Consider the following 17,786-nt stretch of genomic DNA (forward strand, 5'->3'; position numbering starts at 1 on the left):
TAGTGGAGTGCTCGTTACCTGTTCCGTATAATTAAAATTAATTATGGCCGTTTGTAATATCGCCGACTGCGCCCGCACTAACTAATTGTTAGTGATGCATTGTTTCGCCGCATCCAGTTAGTCGTTAAAGCTCTTCTAGTGCCTTCTCCTCGTAAAGGGTTGCGTCTCTCGCTTTCCGCTCATCCGTTTTGCCTCATCCTCGCCTTCCTTCCTCGCTTTGTCCACCTTTGTCCAAACACGTGGTCGGAAATTTCTGGAATTGTATCTCAGAGAGCAAGGATTTCTGACCTGAATTGCTTGTTGTCCGTTCTATGTCGAGCTATATGAATACCGTACTTTTCGTGAATACGTTCAGCTTCTGCTGCAAGCCATTCGCTGACTTTAAGATCTGGCGCAGACGAACGATGGCGACATCGTTGCAATTCCTGGGTGATTCGTTGCATTTATGTTTCCAATAACGCAAAAATGCGATTCCGCTGTTAGAAACATTACATGGATCGGATTCGATCGGTAGATTTTACTTTCCTACACTTGTTACATTTATTTTATTTTACTGTGTTTACAAATTCATTTAAGTATTTTCATAAATTCCGCATAGTTGAAATGCATGTACACTTTAGTTCTTAAATATCAATTAAATTAAAATAAAAAGGTGGTGTAATATTGGTGGAGAAATAACTGTCGAGTAAAGTTGAAAATTTCACTGCAAATTAACATGCAACGATACTCGTGGTTGTCTTTCTTTTTCTTTCTTCCGTCAACTCTCTCTAGTTAATGAGAACGACGTTGCATGTTTCGAGAAATTCCTCGCGGACTTTTAGCGAGACTTCCGATCGTGCCAGTGACCGCCAGCTTTGTTTACGCGAAAGTTATGTTCTTCGGGAAGTTCCAGCTGGTTCTTCGAGTCATTGGCCCTCGTCGTCGGTGTCGTCGTCGTCGTTTGCGAGAAACGCGAGCTCCTCCGTGCGCGCACAAGCAATTACCAAAGCAGGGCTGCAAGGAGACGTCGCGCCGAGCTGCTTCCACCGAAGTTACCAAAAGTTGGCTAAATGAGCTCCAGAGGAGCGCTAATTATTGTCCCTCATAATGCAACGGAATCCCTTCGAGCTGCATTCGCGAGCTAGAAAGGCCAAGAGTTATTTTTGTGTTCCGCTAGACAGAGACACCGTGTAAATACAAAAGAACGCACAAAACGATAGCGTCATGGCGAATTCTCGCTAGGAGAACCCTTCTACCTTGCTGCGCTTATAGATTCCTATTTATTTGTTTAATATTTTCATATTATCATTCGATGATACAGTGCAACGATTTATAACTTTGCTTCATACCATAACTGCGTATTTCGAGACAGAAGATACTATTGAAAATGTACGGGAAGGATTTTAGTTTCTTCTGAAACTATGCACAGCGAGTTCATCGCTCCAGTTAGTTACCCATTCGCACATTCCAATTTATTTTGCATTGATATTTCGTATTTGATTTTGCACTCGTACAATTACCGATGCGAAAGTTTGTGAAGACTATCTGTCGCAATAGCAGGAAAAATATGGTAAATTAAGAATCATACGTGTTGGTCCTTGCAATCCCCTAATCTAAATCTCATTGAAAAAGTTTACGGAAGAACAGGTAGAAAAAGAATTAATAACACGAGTGTCGGAATTGTATAGAGTAATAAATTAATATAGATAAACGGGAGGAAAAATATGTATATACATATACATGTATAAATAAGAAGAACCTGCATATAAATATCGAGCCTCCTAAATAATAATTCTTAAAAGTTGTATTAATTTCCTAATCTCGTTTTCTGTAAACGCCTTGATGATTACGAACAAGTATCTACATTGATACTACACGATGATACGATACACGGATACGTAAGAAGTGCATATTGTACTTACGATATTGTACATTCGATCGATGCTATTGCTTGATCGCGATAGCGTACACAGAACAAACAAATAAACGAATAGAATGCAATAACAAATGAGAATGAAAATTCTATCTGTTCCTCGCGACGTCTACTCTGCTATACGATAACGCGCGCCTTTATCGTCAACGCGAAACGTTTTCCGTTCAATCTTCCGTGATATTGCGGCGGAACAGTCAGACTCCGCAGCTGAAATCCTTTTTCGTTCCCAATGGCACGCTAATACGCATCTCGTGGTGTTTTCAGCCCTGCGCCGCGCATGAAAGGAACGCAGATGCGATGTTTATTGCCTCGTTGGCTAGTAAGCCCATGCAAACTCTATGAATATTTGCGTTTCGTGCGAGAAGCCTTGCGGCCCCGGTTGATCCACTTTCAAACAACTCTTTATGCGCTGTTAAAACAGGTCTATAGCCCCGCAAATGGTATGCCGTTTGCAGGATTAGCGTGGCGTAAGTGGTTAGGCGAATACGATACACGTGGCTTCTATTTAAGAGAATACGCTGGGACGTGGCTGAATCACTCATGCTATCGTTTGACTTAAGCAGAAAAACGTGTGAACAAAATAAACCATGTTTTATATAACCGTGTTGTTTCTTTGATATCTCATCGCGTTTTTAATAATTTTACAAATAACGTTAAAGGATAGGAATTAAAGGAATGACTAAAGCGATATAGCGACTGAGAAAACTTCACAACTATCCTTTCTGCGGATATCTGACCTTATAACGTGGATTTATCTGTTAGAAAATTCTATTTTTGTACAAAATAATCTTCATCCATTCTTCTGTTTCCTTATAACGATTGTATTCTAAACAAGTCATTTAAAATTTCAAATGTCCGATTACAAGTCCGCGAAGATAGTTGCTCGTTCAGCGAAAGAAACTTTTCGTCACTGTGCAGATCGCTGTTCTAAAAATGCCCACTTTTTCTATCCTTTCTTCTCCTGCTTCCTTCGCGTTCTTTTTCTTTTCCCTTGTCTCCTTATTCCTTCCCTTGCTTCGTTCCAGTATCGCTATTAGATATCACCTTAGTAGATCTATCTTAGTAGACGAAAGCACCGATCGAACAGTACAAAGATAAATCCCTGAAAAAATCTCACGACGAAGCTCGTACCACTTGAAATCAGCGAGAGACGAACGACTATGGAGAAAAGCCGAAAAACGAGAGCGAAAGTTAGGTCCGCAAGGGCGCGATTTATCGCTGGAACGATCAGCCGCTGCGTACAAGTGAGACGATTCCATTTTTCCATTTACTAGTAGCGGCCCACTCGTCACCGCAGCCCGTTGTCCTGCCGAACGTCAACCCCATCTCCGCATCTGGATCCACGTCCATCGGGATCGTCCGGTTGTACGTACCCTTCATTCGTTCGTTTCGGTTTCATTCGTTCGTTCGAGCTGAAGCACAATTGCTTCGTCGTGCATGCCACGAAGAGAAGCGGCTCGTGAAAGTTGCATGAATGGAATGAAAGAAACGCGAGAGGGAATTGGGTGGATAGATGAGACGAGGCTGTGGCACGGCAATAGGGATAAGGTGAGGAGGGAGGGGGACAGAATGATAGATGTTTAGATGGATAGATGGATGGATGGATAGTGGCTGATAGAAGTGGCAAGAGAGGAGTGAGACGAGAAGGGGGAGGAGGGGGATGCTCGGTGCAAATAAATCACGCGCCAGACGAATTTACTTGATCGCGATCGGTTGTTGCTGGCGGCGATAATCGGTGCCCGAGATACTTTCTCGTGGAAAAGTTCGAACACTTGCGGTCTCGTGGTGTATCTTCGTGATTCAACGATCGAGAACCTGGACCGTCGGACGGCAATGATGGGAAAAGGAAGAAATCAACGAGTGGATGGAACCAGGACGAAAGTGGAGAAGGAAAGGGGACGAAGTAGGAGGAGGAGGAAGGGCAAAAGGTTGCGGAAGAGAGAAAAATTGGAATTTTGCTGACGCGGCCGGCAACGGGCCGTTCTAATTCGCGTCGATTCGCGCACTGCACAGCCGCCGCGTTGTTTCTGACAGCTTACACGTATATGTGGAGATTTCAAAATAAAACCGTCAGTCGGAGAAATTTCCTACGTACGGGCCGACACGATACGATCGAGCAGACGCTCGTAAACCGTTAGTTTCAATCAACGGGGGTAAATGGTTTTCTATCCGAGCACACCCCCATTCCCGTCACCTCATCTCACCCTGGTCCTGCTCTCCTCCACCATTTCTCGTTCCTAGTACCCGATGTTGCGATACCGGCCGCGTATAAAGTGAAAATCTCCGGCTGGTTCAATTTGCACGCGGTCCACCCCCGAACTTTTGGAATTCCGCTGGTGGCCTAACACCTGGTCCGGCTAAAAATTCATCGGCCCGAACGTGCTGGTCAGACAGCTCGATCGGAGCTTGTGGACCGAAGAAGTTGGATTTTGAATTGGATTTAAATTTAGATTTCGGGAGATAGAGTTGTTTCGGATTCTATATTTGCACGAGATACGATTTAGTTGAAGCGAATGAACGAAAGATACATCAAAGTAGAGACGTAATGCGAGCACCAGCTTAGATGGTTATTTCTAGCGTAGCTTTCATTGAGTTTCAAGTATTATGGATCTGTGGAAAAAGCGTATGCTTGAATTTACGGAATGAAAAGCGACGTATAGCAAAGCCGAAATATTGCAGTCGCTGAATACGTTTCGAAAATGCCTGCGTAGTTTATCCGAAGCGAGTGAAAGAGATTGTAATATACAGATAAAGAGAATGTATAGATAGTGAAAAGAGATTCGTAGCGTGCGACAATTTCTAGACTGTAATCATTGAATTGCTTTATACTTTTACTCAAAAATTCTCTCAACGTTAGATAAACCGGTAATGATATGAAAATATGCAACAAAGAAATCAAAATGACATGCAATGTAAGAAAATAGAACGAGAAAAATGTTCGTTAACTTCTACTCGTATGTTTTAGAAAAATTCCTCTAAATCTCTAAAAATTCATCGCAGCAAATCTATAAAATTTCCATGAGAAATGACGATTTCATATTCTTGCACTATTCTAACAATCCTATGGTTAGTAACGTATCCTAACATTTTCACATTTCCAAAGAATTTATGAAACAGACCCCTACGGTAATGTACAGCAACTGAAAAAGATCGTGTCTGTTTTTGTGTTCCAGGTGATTTCTCGTTACATATTTATCCGGTGGAACTGGAGGACGATGGCACATACCAATGCCAGGCCTCACCCACGAACGACGGCCAGCCAGCATTACGCTCGAGATTCGCCAAGCTGAGCGTGCTGGTTCCGCCTCAGAAACCAAAGATCCTTCAGGGCGACTTTCTTATCACGACCGAGGACCGGGAATTGGTGATCGAGTGCGTCAGCGTGGCTGGCAAACCGCCCGCGGAGGTAAGTCTCTCGTTTCTCTTTTACTTTGAATATCGATTGAACCGGATGGTAAGAAGTGGAAGATTGTACGAGGATTTACGAACACCGACGTAGGTGAGCTGTTTGCTGAGAGAGATAAAAGAGGAACTGGTACGAGTTCAAACGTTTCTATCTCGTTGAGCATCTCGCGAACAGCAAAGGGTATATACACTGTTTAAAAGTATCAGAGAATCCCTGTTAATGATTCTGTTGCATCAATCAGACGGCAATAGCGAAAAAATATTCTACAGGTATCGTAGATCGATGCGTTATTTGTACGAGACTGTCGTAAAGATTCGTTTTAAGATAGTTGTTGCTCCTTACGAGACATTCGACGAGATAGAAACGTTCGAAGCAGATTCTTTGTTACATCGGTCGACAATTTGCACGTACCGACACGTTGTAGTAGAAAAATCGATCGTTCTTCGATCCTGCATCTCCATGAATTTGATCGAACTGATCGTGTCATTTATATTTTTGAATATATAACCACGTGAAAATTAATCGTCGAAGAAAGAAAGGTTTCTTAATGCTCAATCGTGGTGTCATTGTTGGAGTAAGATCCTGTGCAAAGCGCGAAGAAATTCGCATAAACTTCGAGTAAAAGCTCTATAAGAACAGCAGGGAGCCAGTTGGTCCCGGCTCATAAAACGAGTAGGTACTAATTTAAAAGCGGAGAAAAGAGCTGCTCGGCAATGAAAATGCATAAATCTAGGAGCCGCAATAACGCGTTAAATCGCATTACGCCAGACACATAATTACCGGGGCAAAGGCTTTGTCCTTTCCACGGAGCGTATCGTAAAAGACTCCTTCTCTCTGAGCGCCTGTGCCACGAGTCGAAAAATCTTCACGAAAGCAGCCCGAGGCGAGATTGTTCGGGTTTGTCGACGTTGGTACAACCAGCTAGAGACCGCGATACCTTTTGATGGATGTGTTGGCGTTCGTTTCGCGGCGATGACGGGACCGCGCGCCGAAACGCTTTTAAACCGGCAAGCAGGAGTGACTCGACGATATGGCGGCTTGACCGACTTCGGATCTGCTTCGCGGCTCGAACTACTACGTACGGTTGGATCATGCGAGAAAAAAGAGAAGAAAAAGAGAAAGGGGAACGCAAAAGAGATCTTTAAAGGTGCTGCAGAGGGACTGCGTGCATCGCGGTGGGAGGAGAAAAAACCGGCACGAGGTAAAAAGCGCTGGGGAAAAAGCGACCACCCAGCTTCGATCCGCTCGTCTTTGTCTATTTACTTTGACGGCGGTGTTTTTGAGCTCGTAGGTACGTGTGCACGGTGAAATGGCGAAGCGCGACGCGGCGCCACACTAGGAACACCCTTTCGATTCCACCTAGACGCGATGACGCTCGAATAATGGTATCATTAATCCCTCGGCGAGCTAGCGGTGCACGTACGCTAGCGCCATCGGAGGCAGCTTCGATCGAATTATCGAATTATCGAGCACGCAGGCGAGAAACCTTCGGGAAACACTTTGGACGTTAGAGACCTATTTGTTGATTAAAAATCGAACGTTAGATATCGAAGAATATTAACCTGGAAATCCAAAATCTTCATCTCAGCCTATTTTCTTTTCTTATATCTTCGATAACTCTAACACAACGTGGATATCAAGCTGATAGAAAGATATGTACGGTAATGGTCGCTTAAATCTCAGCGAGTTAAGGCGTTATTAATGTTATTACTGAGAACAGAAATGTTACTTCTCGCTCTTTGACGGAATCACCATATAAAGAAGACGACAGCGCCTTGGCGAAAAGAAAGATTCACCAATAGCAACACGCCAGTAGCGATAAAAGTCAGAGAACACTGAGAAATAGACAATTCAAACAGACATCACTTATAGAACGCTTTCGAATTTATTCAGTAGCCGCATATTTCAATCGAAGTCAATCTATCATATATTTGTCTTATATTGTTCCGCATGCGAAGCGGCAATAACTTAGATCTAGATAGACAATATAAATATATTGATAATAAAAATACCACGTATAGGAAGTTAGTTATAACGAAAACTCGTCAAGCTTTCATCCGCGAGCTTATTGAACCCCTGTCGTAATAAAGATCGGGTCGAGGGTGGGAAGGTAGGAATATCGATGATGCGGCGATAATGCGCTGGCCGATTCGCGACACCGCGAACAATTTCGCGGTGGGCCAGCCTCGCCGCTAATTCACCGTTCGTTCGGTCGCGATTGTAGTCACTTTAATACAGAAATCCGCTTTCGATGGCGGTCGAACCGTTCAAGCCGTTGCTCCTTTCGGCCTAGATAAATAACGAGTTGCCGGGATTGTCGTCGACGCGGGGAATCGAGCCGCGGCGCCAACCGGTGAAAAATTAATTAAATTTGTTTCATGGTCGTTCGCAGGTCTGGCGCGGTTTTTAATTAAAATTACGCGAATCCCTTGATTAATGTCGTTACATGGGGATTCGTGATGCGAACGATGCTCGAAACGTGCTGGCAAACATCGACCCCCCTCCTTCCCCTTGCCCGAAACATCGCCGAATCTGAAAATCCACCGATTTATCCGATTTCGGAAAATTTCTTTCGGATCGAAGTATCCAAAGTGCGAACGCGATACGCGAGTGTCTCGTTGCGAACCGACCCGTGAACGAGATTCAATTATCACCGACCGCTGTGTGTTATAATCGTTTGTCTGGTCATTCGATCGATGCTTCGCCGATTTCATAAATATTATCGACGCGCGATCCTCGTCCGACGAGTCGTGTTATTCCACACCTTCGAAATTAACTCGTTGCCAACGAAAGGATATACCGAAATTTTTAAGCTAAATGGCGGAAACCCATGGTGTAGCGATCGGTTACATCATTATACCGGTAACATGTAAATTGAGAAAGCGATTGAACTTGCGGTTCGTGGATCTGTTACACGGCTATGTATATAGTAGGTGTTATTCGCGTATGGTAATAGTACCGTTTCAAATCGTGAAATGTTAGCTGGAAAGATAATTTTCTTGTTTTCATTCGTTTCAATAAGAAAGAGTTATTGTGCACGGATCTCCTAATAGATACTTTACCTAGTTTAAATCACAGATCATTCGATGATTGATTTCCATACAGACGGCTCTGTTCTTTCATAGTAGCGTGTCACGCGATTGAACGTTATTTAGTTTAATCGAAAAAACAAGGAAAACATGTTGGAACATGGAGGATGGGTCGTACAGCGAATGATCCATTGCAGTCGGTCCGGAAACAGTGATTTTATTCACCGTCCCCCCTTCAAAATCGGCTTCGCGCCGCGAGGTGAAAAAAATATCATTGCCCAACATACGGTAACACACGTGGAAAGATAGTTATTCTCTGGTTTGCGTTATACAAAAAAGAGGAATAGCCTCTACATATCCGAACTCTCGATTCCATTCTCTTTCTCCGATAACAACACGCGAAAAGTAAAGCAGAAAAAATCACGATGGAAGGATAAAAGGCAAAGCGAGGGAATTTAATCGACGACAGAGTGATGCATTCCGATCCATTGTAATTCATCAATGACGCGCGGTCCTCGGCGGTACGGCGCGGCGCAGCGTAGAAAATAATCGTGAAAAATCTCTGCAAAAATTCCGGCTATTGTTCGACCGCTGAAAGCTTCGCGGTGGTACACAAACGCAGGTGGATTGATCCCTAAGATAATCCGACTCGTTGATGCAGTCTGCTCGTGCTCATTTTTCTTTTCCTTTAAAAAAAAAAAAGCATAAAATACTTTTCGTTGTGCATCGGGACAAATTATCTCAAATTTTCCTCTCTGTTAAAGCAGCGCGGAGAAACGCGTCGGAACTGCGACGCCATCATAGCCGTCTGCTCGTCGATGGCGCCGGAACTTGGTGAAACGAGGACTACAATTGTCGCGGTTACCGTTAGAATGGCGTATATCCGATGAATTACGCGTATAATCAAAAATTGCGGGAAAAGCTATTGCGAAGGAGAACGAGAGAAACGAAAAGTGGCATTTATTCCCTCGTGGTCGAACAATCGCGATTACAAATAACGTTTGTTACGACTAACAGCGTCTGTATCGATTACCAACGAGCCAGAAATACCGCCGATATCCTCCAATGATTTGCCTGCTATCGCTCGAACGGTCTCGTGAATTATTTTTACTTGGCCACGTTGTAACGTCTCGTAACGGCAAAGATATTCGCGAAAATGCAAAACAAAGGAGGAAAGAAATACGACAGGAGGCTGATTTATCAAAATCATGAATGTAATTAAAAATAACCGGTTTCTAACGAGTCTGAAACAAGTCGAGTTATTTAGTCGGAGCAGTCGTTTTGTAGATATCTAGGAAGATATAATTTTGTAGGTGCCTTGCAAAATCATCAGCTTGGTATAACCATATCGTGTGTAAATACGATACAATCTCATATTCTATAAACGATACAAACTCATTCTCTGGCTAGTCCTAATAAAATGTAATCTTCGTAAAATGAATCGCAGCAATTATAACCGCAGGCTGTGTACGTGAATAAATGGCGCGTGTCGAATAGTCCTTGAACTTAAACATTCATAATAAAAAGTTTCGACTCCAATAGGAAGATTTTTGAGTTTCCTCTCTGAAATACCGGATCTTCCGGATCAAGTAACTGATTTAACGGAAAACCCACTCGCGATTTACCTCTCAACGAAACACCGGCACTCGTCTTTTTTTTCAAACCGGATGCAGATTTTTCGATAAACGTTTCATTATATTAAACAATTTTAGAGGGGCGGATGTTACGGTTTCGATGTTAAATGCAAAAGTTCCACGAATTTCACCGACCCGATTTCCACGAATTTCTTCTTTTCTTTTTCAATTTCTGTATTACCAAACAAGACAAAAAACTAGTCGATGAACTGTATTTGCTGCGATCGTTCTTGAAGTTAAGCATCGCGCGCCCGTTAATTAGTCGTTAGAGCGAAATATAGGATTAGAACGCGTCCCTATTTGGTCGTTGTATGAATTCATGAATTTTCAGTGGGTGAATAAATCAGCCGGACCCTCTGACCCTCGAGAGCACAGGATTGCCGCTCGTCTTTGTCGTGTAATTCAAAAGTTAATATTAAGCAGCTGCTCTCTCGTATTTTAGCCGTTGCATCGACTCGCCGTGATTCCGGTGCAGTTTCAATTATCGCGAGGCTTCCGTGATTTTTCCATCGACGCCGTTGGCGCTCTCGAACACGGCCGACCAACCCCGATCTTTCTCTTCGTTCCACCCTCTCACGAAAGGCAGCCGCCTCTTCTCTTTCATTTCCTCGTAACTTCTCTCAGTTCCGTGAATTTCTTTCATATTGTTGCGGAAACTTGCCGCGAGAAGCATCGCCAAGTTTCTCTCGAAACAAAATTTTAATATCGCTGTCGCGTTCTTAATTCTATTATGGCCAGCGGGATGGGGTACAAGATCAAAGGAAAACGTTTTCCGCCGACCTTTCGCCGCTTCTTATTCCCAACCTATGCAAATAGGACGAATTTAAGGAAAGAAAAACATCCCGGTAGCTGCTGCATACATTCATAAGGGGCCAAAGGCGGAGGTTTCATTAGAAAGAATCCCAGTCTCGAGAACGAAAGGCCCGATAAAAATTAGCCACCCCTGTTGAAGTTGGACGAGCACGATTCGTTCGACCTCTGGATACGAGCCAATTGTACCCAATGAAATGAACGCGATATTTGTTCGCCGCTATTACTACGAGCGTTTTATGCGTAACGCCATGATGGAAATGTCGGGCTACGTTAGGTGCTTGGGATATTTAGTGGGTTTCGTAGCAGCTAACAATCGTGGTTGGAATATCATAGAATATTTAAAGTGACTTACTGCTTTTACGAACGGTTGTAGCACCTGTAAGAGAAGTAACTCGTGCCTTCTCTCTGGGATATATTGTTGACGAATGAACGAAACGTACTTTGAATACGAAATACGCTATTAACTGATTTCAAATGACTACGTGTTCCGTACGATACAAAAATGAAAAAGAAATTCGCTTAATGCCTTAGTATCATAGAAAACGTTCTTGTCAAAAATCGAATAAAAAGACGAAATTAATAACAAAAGTAGCGACAAACGCAATTGATCAAGCGATGCTATATTCTTAGCCAGTAATCCATATCAACGTTAAGAGAAAGCTTCTTACTTGCATACATCCATAATCAACGATAAACGTCGTTCCATTTAATAAAGAGCAAACACCAGATTATAATAAAATATAAAAAGAAGAAAGCAAGGGAAGAGATTACAGATAACAAACTGACACTCGCACTTTGATAGGAAAGCGCGTGAATTTTTTTCTCTAACTCATCCTCCGTAAAGCGTAATGCATTTTTATAATAATCTTGAAATATCCGGAGAAACGTAGTGCCTGAAGTATCGGCTGACGTTCGGCAAACTGTCGCGTAAGTTCAACGGTGTACTCGTTGCGCGACACGTTCCAACGCGAAGCCGAGGCTCGTTGACTATACGGACAATTCGTGTACCGTGTTGGGAAAGAAGTTCTTGCTACGGCTTTTACCACGAAGGAAGACTCTCTGAATTTATGGGAGAAACCGTTTCCATTCGCCGTCTGCTAATGTCAAGCGCACACCCACACGCTTGCTTTCCTTTCACGGCTGAAAACAGTTACACGAGACCCGTCGAGACGAGCACCGGCAATTATAACGGTGTAACACGCGTATGTCGCTCGATGACGCCAGGCTAGATAATTAATTTCATTAGGAGGGCAAACAGTCGTTTTTGCCGGCCAGCTGGCTGCTTTACGGGTTTGTCGCGCGCGACTCGATTCGTATCTAATGAAACCCGATGAACTTTGTTCGTTCGTTACTACGAATACCTTTTTCGACCAGTCTACGTCTGCTTAATGAGACTCGACTATACAGTTTTCGAATTTTTTCTTGTCGTATTTTTAGAAGGGTTTTAACTTTAGAGTAAAAATACAGCCAGCTCGAACGATACGATGCGACATACATGGGAGAAAAAATAACTCAGACAAACATTAGGTCGTCCGAAAAGTTTCTTTCGTTTTATAAGGAAATAATGGATACATTTTCCGTTTTATATTATTTTATCGAATTACGTATGATCAAATTTGTTCTATCAAGATAAAGATTACAACGTTCGACAGATTAGGTTTCATGTTTGTATAAAGATGCATGGTTGTAAAAGACGTGTCTGTAAAAGAAAGACACTTTTCGGACAACCTAATATCTTCCATACTATACAGTGGCCTGCGAAAGTCTTCGAACACTTAACGTGGGAAATTTTTATGAGTGTATTATGTATGTTGCGCGAAACTTTTTCAAATTTCACAAACCATAATAAGGCACGACTATCATGATTATGATATAACATGTATATAATATTAAGGATATTTGTTGCAAAGTTTGAACGAGAGTTTAAATACTTTCGTGTACCGTTGTATATTCAAATATTAACCCATTCTTTCTTTCCCTATTGTATAATCTTCGTTGTTCGCATCGTATACGTGTTCATAAACTTTTCTTTCACATTCTAATTTCAAGCACGCGCTTCTAACACTTGAAGCCGAGTTACAGACAATGAACAATCGTACAAAGTTTCTATTATAGGAAGGAGAAAATGTTGACGATTAGTTTCGAAGTCTACACACAACTATGTAGATGTGGATGTGTCATTAGGGAGGGGAGTGTAGAGAACAGGAAAATTCTAGCGACAAGCCGCGAGAGCGCACGCATTTCCATAAAACTCGCGACGTGACGTTCCGACAGCTGGGTCGATCTGTCGGGTGCCCAAAAACAAGCACGCTAGCCGAAAGTTCTAATTCGCCAACTGTTGAAGTAGAAAGCTGCTCGTTAGGAAGAGACGCGAAGCCAATTTATTCGATCAAATTACTCGGCGGGGTGCAATTAAACGCAAAGCCGTCTGAGGCTGGTGGGGACAGAGGATGAAGAGGATCGTCGTTGATGTTTCCAGCTATCCGTCCGATTCGATTTCATCTCTCGTAATTTGAACGGATATTTCCAGCTTTCCAACGGATCTTGTCGGTTCTATTTATCAATAGAAACAACTTTCGAATTATTCATCAACGTCAGTGTACACCGTCGCGACTTGTACAGAAACTAGGGTCATTTTCGTTCGGCTGTCGAACGGCTAGCTAATAATTTCCCGTGGGTATTTGCGAATAAACAACGTCATGAACTAACTAGAAGCCACGTTGAACGGGTCGAGATCGTACGAGCGTTGTTTTTCCTTGTCGACCGTTGCTTTTCTCTGTCGGCTCTATTTAATTACCGTCCACGTTGAATGCCAGAGAAGGTTCGTTGGAATAAAAGGTCGCCGAACAGAAAAGAGTTCTTCTAGGAGACGTTGAATTGATGGCGGGATCGCGCTATCTTTCGCTTTGGTTTCCCAATTAACATCGATAAAGGCGTCATGATAAAGACGAACGACTTGGCTCCGTAGGGATACACGTGACGTTGCTATTTCGATGACTCTCACGGAGGCGAAGCCAGCGACTAATGAATATGATATCGTTCATTGCGAGCTTGTAGCTTTTGTGACAAATTGTCCGAACGAGAGGCAGTGTTTCGTAAAGTTTGTAAATTAATTCGCACGAATTTCGAGATATAAATTACACAAAGCTGCTCTAATTGTAACCGAAGTCACACGTGTCCATTTCTTTTACAATCTCGAATATACAGTATCGTGCAAAAGTTTTCGATTATCCTCTGTGAATAATAATAATAATAAGTATAAAGCTATTTTAAATCCATCGTTAGTTCTGGAATAAAATTAGTTTGAGCTGAAAATGTTATTGGTAATTTGTTAAAAGGATATCGACTCATTTAAAATAGTCGATATTGTAAAACTTTCTTGTCAAATCATTTTTCAAAAAACCTATTTTGTACTGTCTGTCACTCCATTATTCAGCATTTAAAATAATTCACTTACAGTTTTAACTTTTGTTCCCCTTATAGCTTCTATAAATTCTTTTATATATATATATATATGTCGGGTTGGCGTTAAGATTAGAGTTAGAATTAAAGGCGTGAAACGAATCCCTATTGGCGCTAGACGTGATCATTACGCAATAGAGGAGATATTTACTAGTGCAAATATGACTATGATGGAATTGGACAAGTAATCGCGATAATTAGATACTCGAGAAGCTAATGACAATGATCCTAGGCTCAATAACGAATCCGCGGTCAACGGGATGACGAACTTTACCCTCGTTAGCGTCTAAGTTACACTGTACGTTAGAAAAAGGGGCAATTATTCCGTATACGAAAGACCGTTCGATTGCGGATGAGATCGCACTAGAGAGTGACTCTCCGTCGCGGTGACGCTGTCGAAGAAAACTATGATGGGTGTGCCTAAGGGCACGAGATCATCGGATTCGCGGAGAAAAGTCTTCGTTCGAAGGGTGAGGGAAATTGACGTTGCTGTTAATTGGTCAATTTCCATGTTGGTTATTAGAGAAAGATATTAGCTGTCCTTGGGAAAAGTTGCTAGCGGGAAGCGTCGTTCGTGGAAGGATAGATTTCTCTTATCTTCCCGTAGTTGGGGCACAGGCTATTTGTCTATTTGAAAGACTTTGTATAATTGAAACTTAATATTCGTAGCGGGTCCTCGCCCAGCTAAACATATACTTTGAAGATGCGTTGGCATCTGGCAATCATCTTACCCGAAGGACAAAGTCTGCGTGTGGCGAGCCACGGGGCAGAAACCATTGAAACGTTTACCGTCGTGCCCTGTTCCAAGTATTTCTTTTAAGGAGAGCTATAGAATTACTTCATGCCTTTGTTAGACAAAACGTTCATCCCTTTGACCGCGGCTACGTTCGGCAACTGATTGTCGCCTCGAGCCCGAGCTCACTATCATAAATCTCAAATAAATACAGTCGGATCGAATGACAACAGTTTCTTAATACGGCTATGGTGAAATCTAAATTACAATACTAGGGGTCTTCCCAAAGTTCCAAAGGGAAGGTTCCGGTGTTCTTTCATCTCCGACATATATATATATATATATATACTTAGTAACATTTTGTCCAGAATTACATGTCTAGAATTACTTGATTAAAGGATTTTCTAAAAGAAACTATTATATTTATAGCAACGATCTAGCGATTTCGTCTCTTTCTCATGGAATTATCCCCTAAATCTTGTCACGTTTTTTGTCAAAAGTTAGACAAGAAATCGCTTTTCTAAATTCTATCGCCGATATTCATCTAGAAATTAACTACCCTTGAAATTACGTATTTGATTAAAATTTTTTAATAAGCGGAATTTCGTGATACAAATTCCTCTCTTTCGACCTCTGAAACTATTTTTAAATGGCAATGTACTGTACAAACATTCGAAAGTAAAAGCAACTCAACCCACCGCGGAACCATCCTCCGCGTTCTCTTTTCTGGTTCTTAAGTATTTCTATAAAAGCGTATGAAGTATCCTTTAACGAACCTGCGCGGAAACATTAGACGGAATTAACCGCTTACGTGGATTTATAAAAATATAAGGGCGTTAGGGGAGGCTAGTCTGGAAATAAACGAGCGGAGCCAAGGTTACGGAGGCACCGTTTTGCAAAAAGAGAAGACCGCGTTCAGGCTGTCACGTTCACATCGTTATTTAGGTCGTAAAAAATCGTTGAACGGAAGAATAGGTGAACGGAACGCGGCTGGTTCACGGTGCATTTATTTAGGGTAAGACTGGTCTATTAACGCTTATAATCATAATACGAACGTACCCGCAAATGTCGATCATCTTTCGTCCGTAAATGAAATACGCGCGGCAATTCGAAACGCATTGACGAGAAACGGTGGTGTACCACAAAAATCTGGATTCGTGAATTCTGAAAATTTTCTAATTAAAACGAACCAAATGAATTTATTCGCGAACTCGTAATCGTCATCTGCGTCACGGTCGTTGAGAAAAGTGGCGTTAAACGAGTCTCGCCGGAAAAATTAAGAAATCACCGGAGAAATCATCTTGATTGCGCGCTTTCTTTAACAATTTACGTCACAAAATAGGAATAAGAAGTATCCTTTAATTTTTTCCCCGCGACATTTTCTACTGTTATTGTTCGCTCGAGAAGGAAGATTCATCGGATGGGATGGCCAGTGCCACAATCGCCAACGCAGCTGGAATTAAGTCGGCGACCGTTCTCAAAGAAGTCGTACGTAAGGGCGCGAAGAGAAGAACGTATATTTTCCGAGGTGAAGATGCAAGAAAAGTTCGTTGCCAAGAGGTGGAACCTGCTCATCGAATATTCATCGAGCGACGAAAGAAATTTCAAAGACCGTCCATCCAGTGCTGAAGATCTTGCATCATTATTTCTTTTTCCTCCCGTTTTCTTCCATGGCTCGGTTCTTTCCTCATTCTTTCTCCCTGTCCGCGATCCTTCCGTCGTAATTGCGCCACGTTTATTAAAATTATAACGCGCTGTAACAACGCGGCTGGTTCCGCGCTATCGCGCCAAGTATCGTAAATAATATTCGAGCAAAGCGAATCGTAACTCCAAGTGATATGAGAGTACAGGAGCATTGATGCAGCATGCCTAATTATAGACGATACGATCGATTCGCGTCGGTGCAGCTACGGCAGAGCAGTGCTTGCTTCCCGTACGTAGAGGTGCATACGCCAACACGCATCGTTACATAGACGCGGTTAGCCGTATATGATCGTATTGCCTAGAGGAATAATAGAACAGCCGTAGGGAAAGTGTGCATCGATGTTCGTCAAACAGGCAATAGTGAGATTTTTTTCGGCGATTCGCACTCTGACGAATACACCTTCATTATCTGGATAGTCGAACAGTGGCTCGATCGTTGAAGTTTCGTGCTAGATTGCATGCAGCTCGTTGTTTCCGCGGTTACGGCGGAAATCGGCTGGAGCCGACGCGTCGGCCGATTTTCTTCCCGATTTCGTACCGTTCTAATCGCGCCCCTAGTTAATTGCAAATTACTCGTCGGCGGTGATGATGAAAATTTACCTACGAAGAATTCGTGCAACAGTTTCAGTTTCGTGCAAATGGGTCGCGTAATCGTATTACATTCGCTTCTTTATCTACAATCTGGTGGAAATAACATCACACCAGCGTCGTTGATCTTTTAAGATATTACCGGTATATTTAAATTTTATCTGCTGTCAAGTATATTACACTTTGGACAAATTAGGAAAATAGGCCGTACATTTTGCTACGCGCACGTTAGCACTGCTGGTAGCGAGAGAAAATTATTAAACACTGAAACGCAATACAGATTATGGTAACTTAACCCTTCCAATATGGAGATTACTTCAAGGCTTTTAAAGAAGGAATAATTTATATTTCTTATATACAGGGAAAAGCTATCTGTTTCCACTCTATTTTTCATAGAGGCATCAGTTCATTTTTTTCCTCTTATCGGGATATTCATAACTTTCTAACGAAAAGAAACGGCTTCTGGTAACAATAATCCAGCAGCGCTTCTTAACGTTGCTAATAG

General features: G+C 42.4%; 1 protein-coding gene across 5 annotated transcripts in view; it reads left to right on the forward strand.

Annotated features, from left to right (window-relative positions):
• Positions 1-17,786, forward strand: part of LOC126918956 (irregular chiasm C-roughest protein-like) — a 158,324-nt gene that overhangs the window by 117,735 nt on the left and 22,803 nt on the right. For all 5 annotated transcript variants that reach the window (XM_050727574.1, XM_050727575.1, XM_050727578.1 and 2 more), the window contains exon 3: positions 5,086-5,318. In XM_050727574.1, the coding sequence (XP_050583531.1) occupies positions 5,086-5,318 (233 nt within the window). The remainder of the gene's footprint in view (positions 1-5,085; positions 5,319-17,786) is intronic.

This window comes from Bombus affinis, chromosome 7 (genome assembly GCF_024516045.1).
Source record: "Bombus affinis isolate iyBomAffi1 chromosome 7, iyBomAffi1.2, whole genome shotgun sequence".
NCBI classification, from domain to species: Eukaryota; Metazoa; Arthropoda; class Insecta; order Hymenoptera; family Apidae; genus Bombus; species Bombus affinis.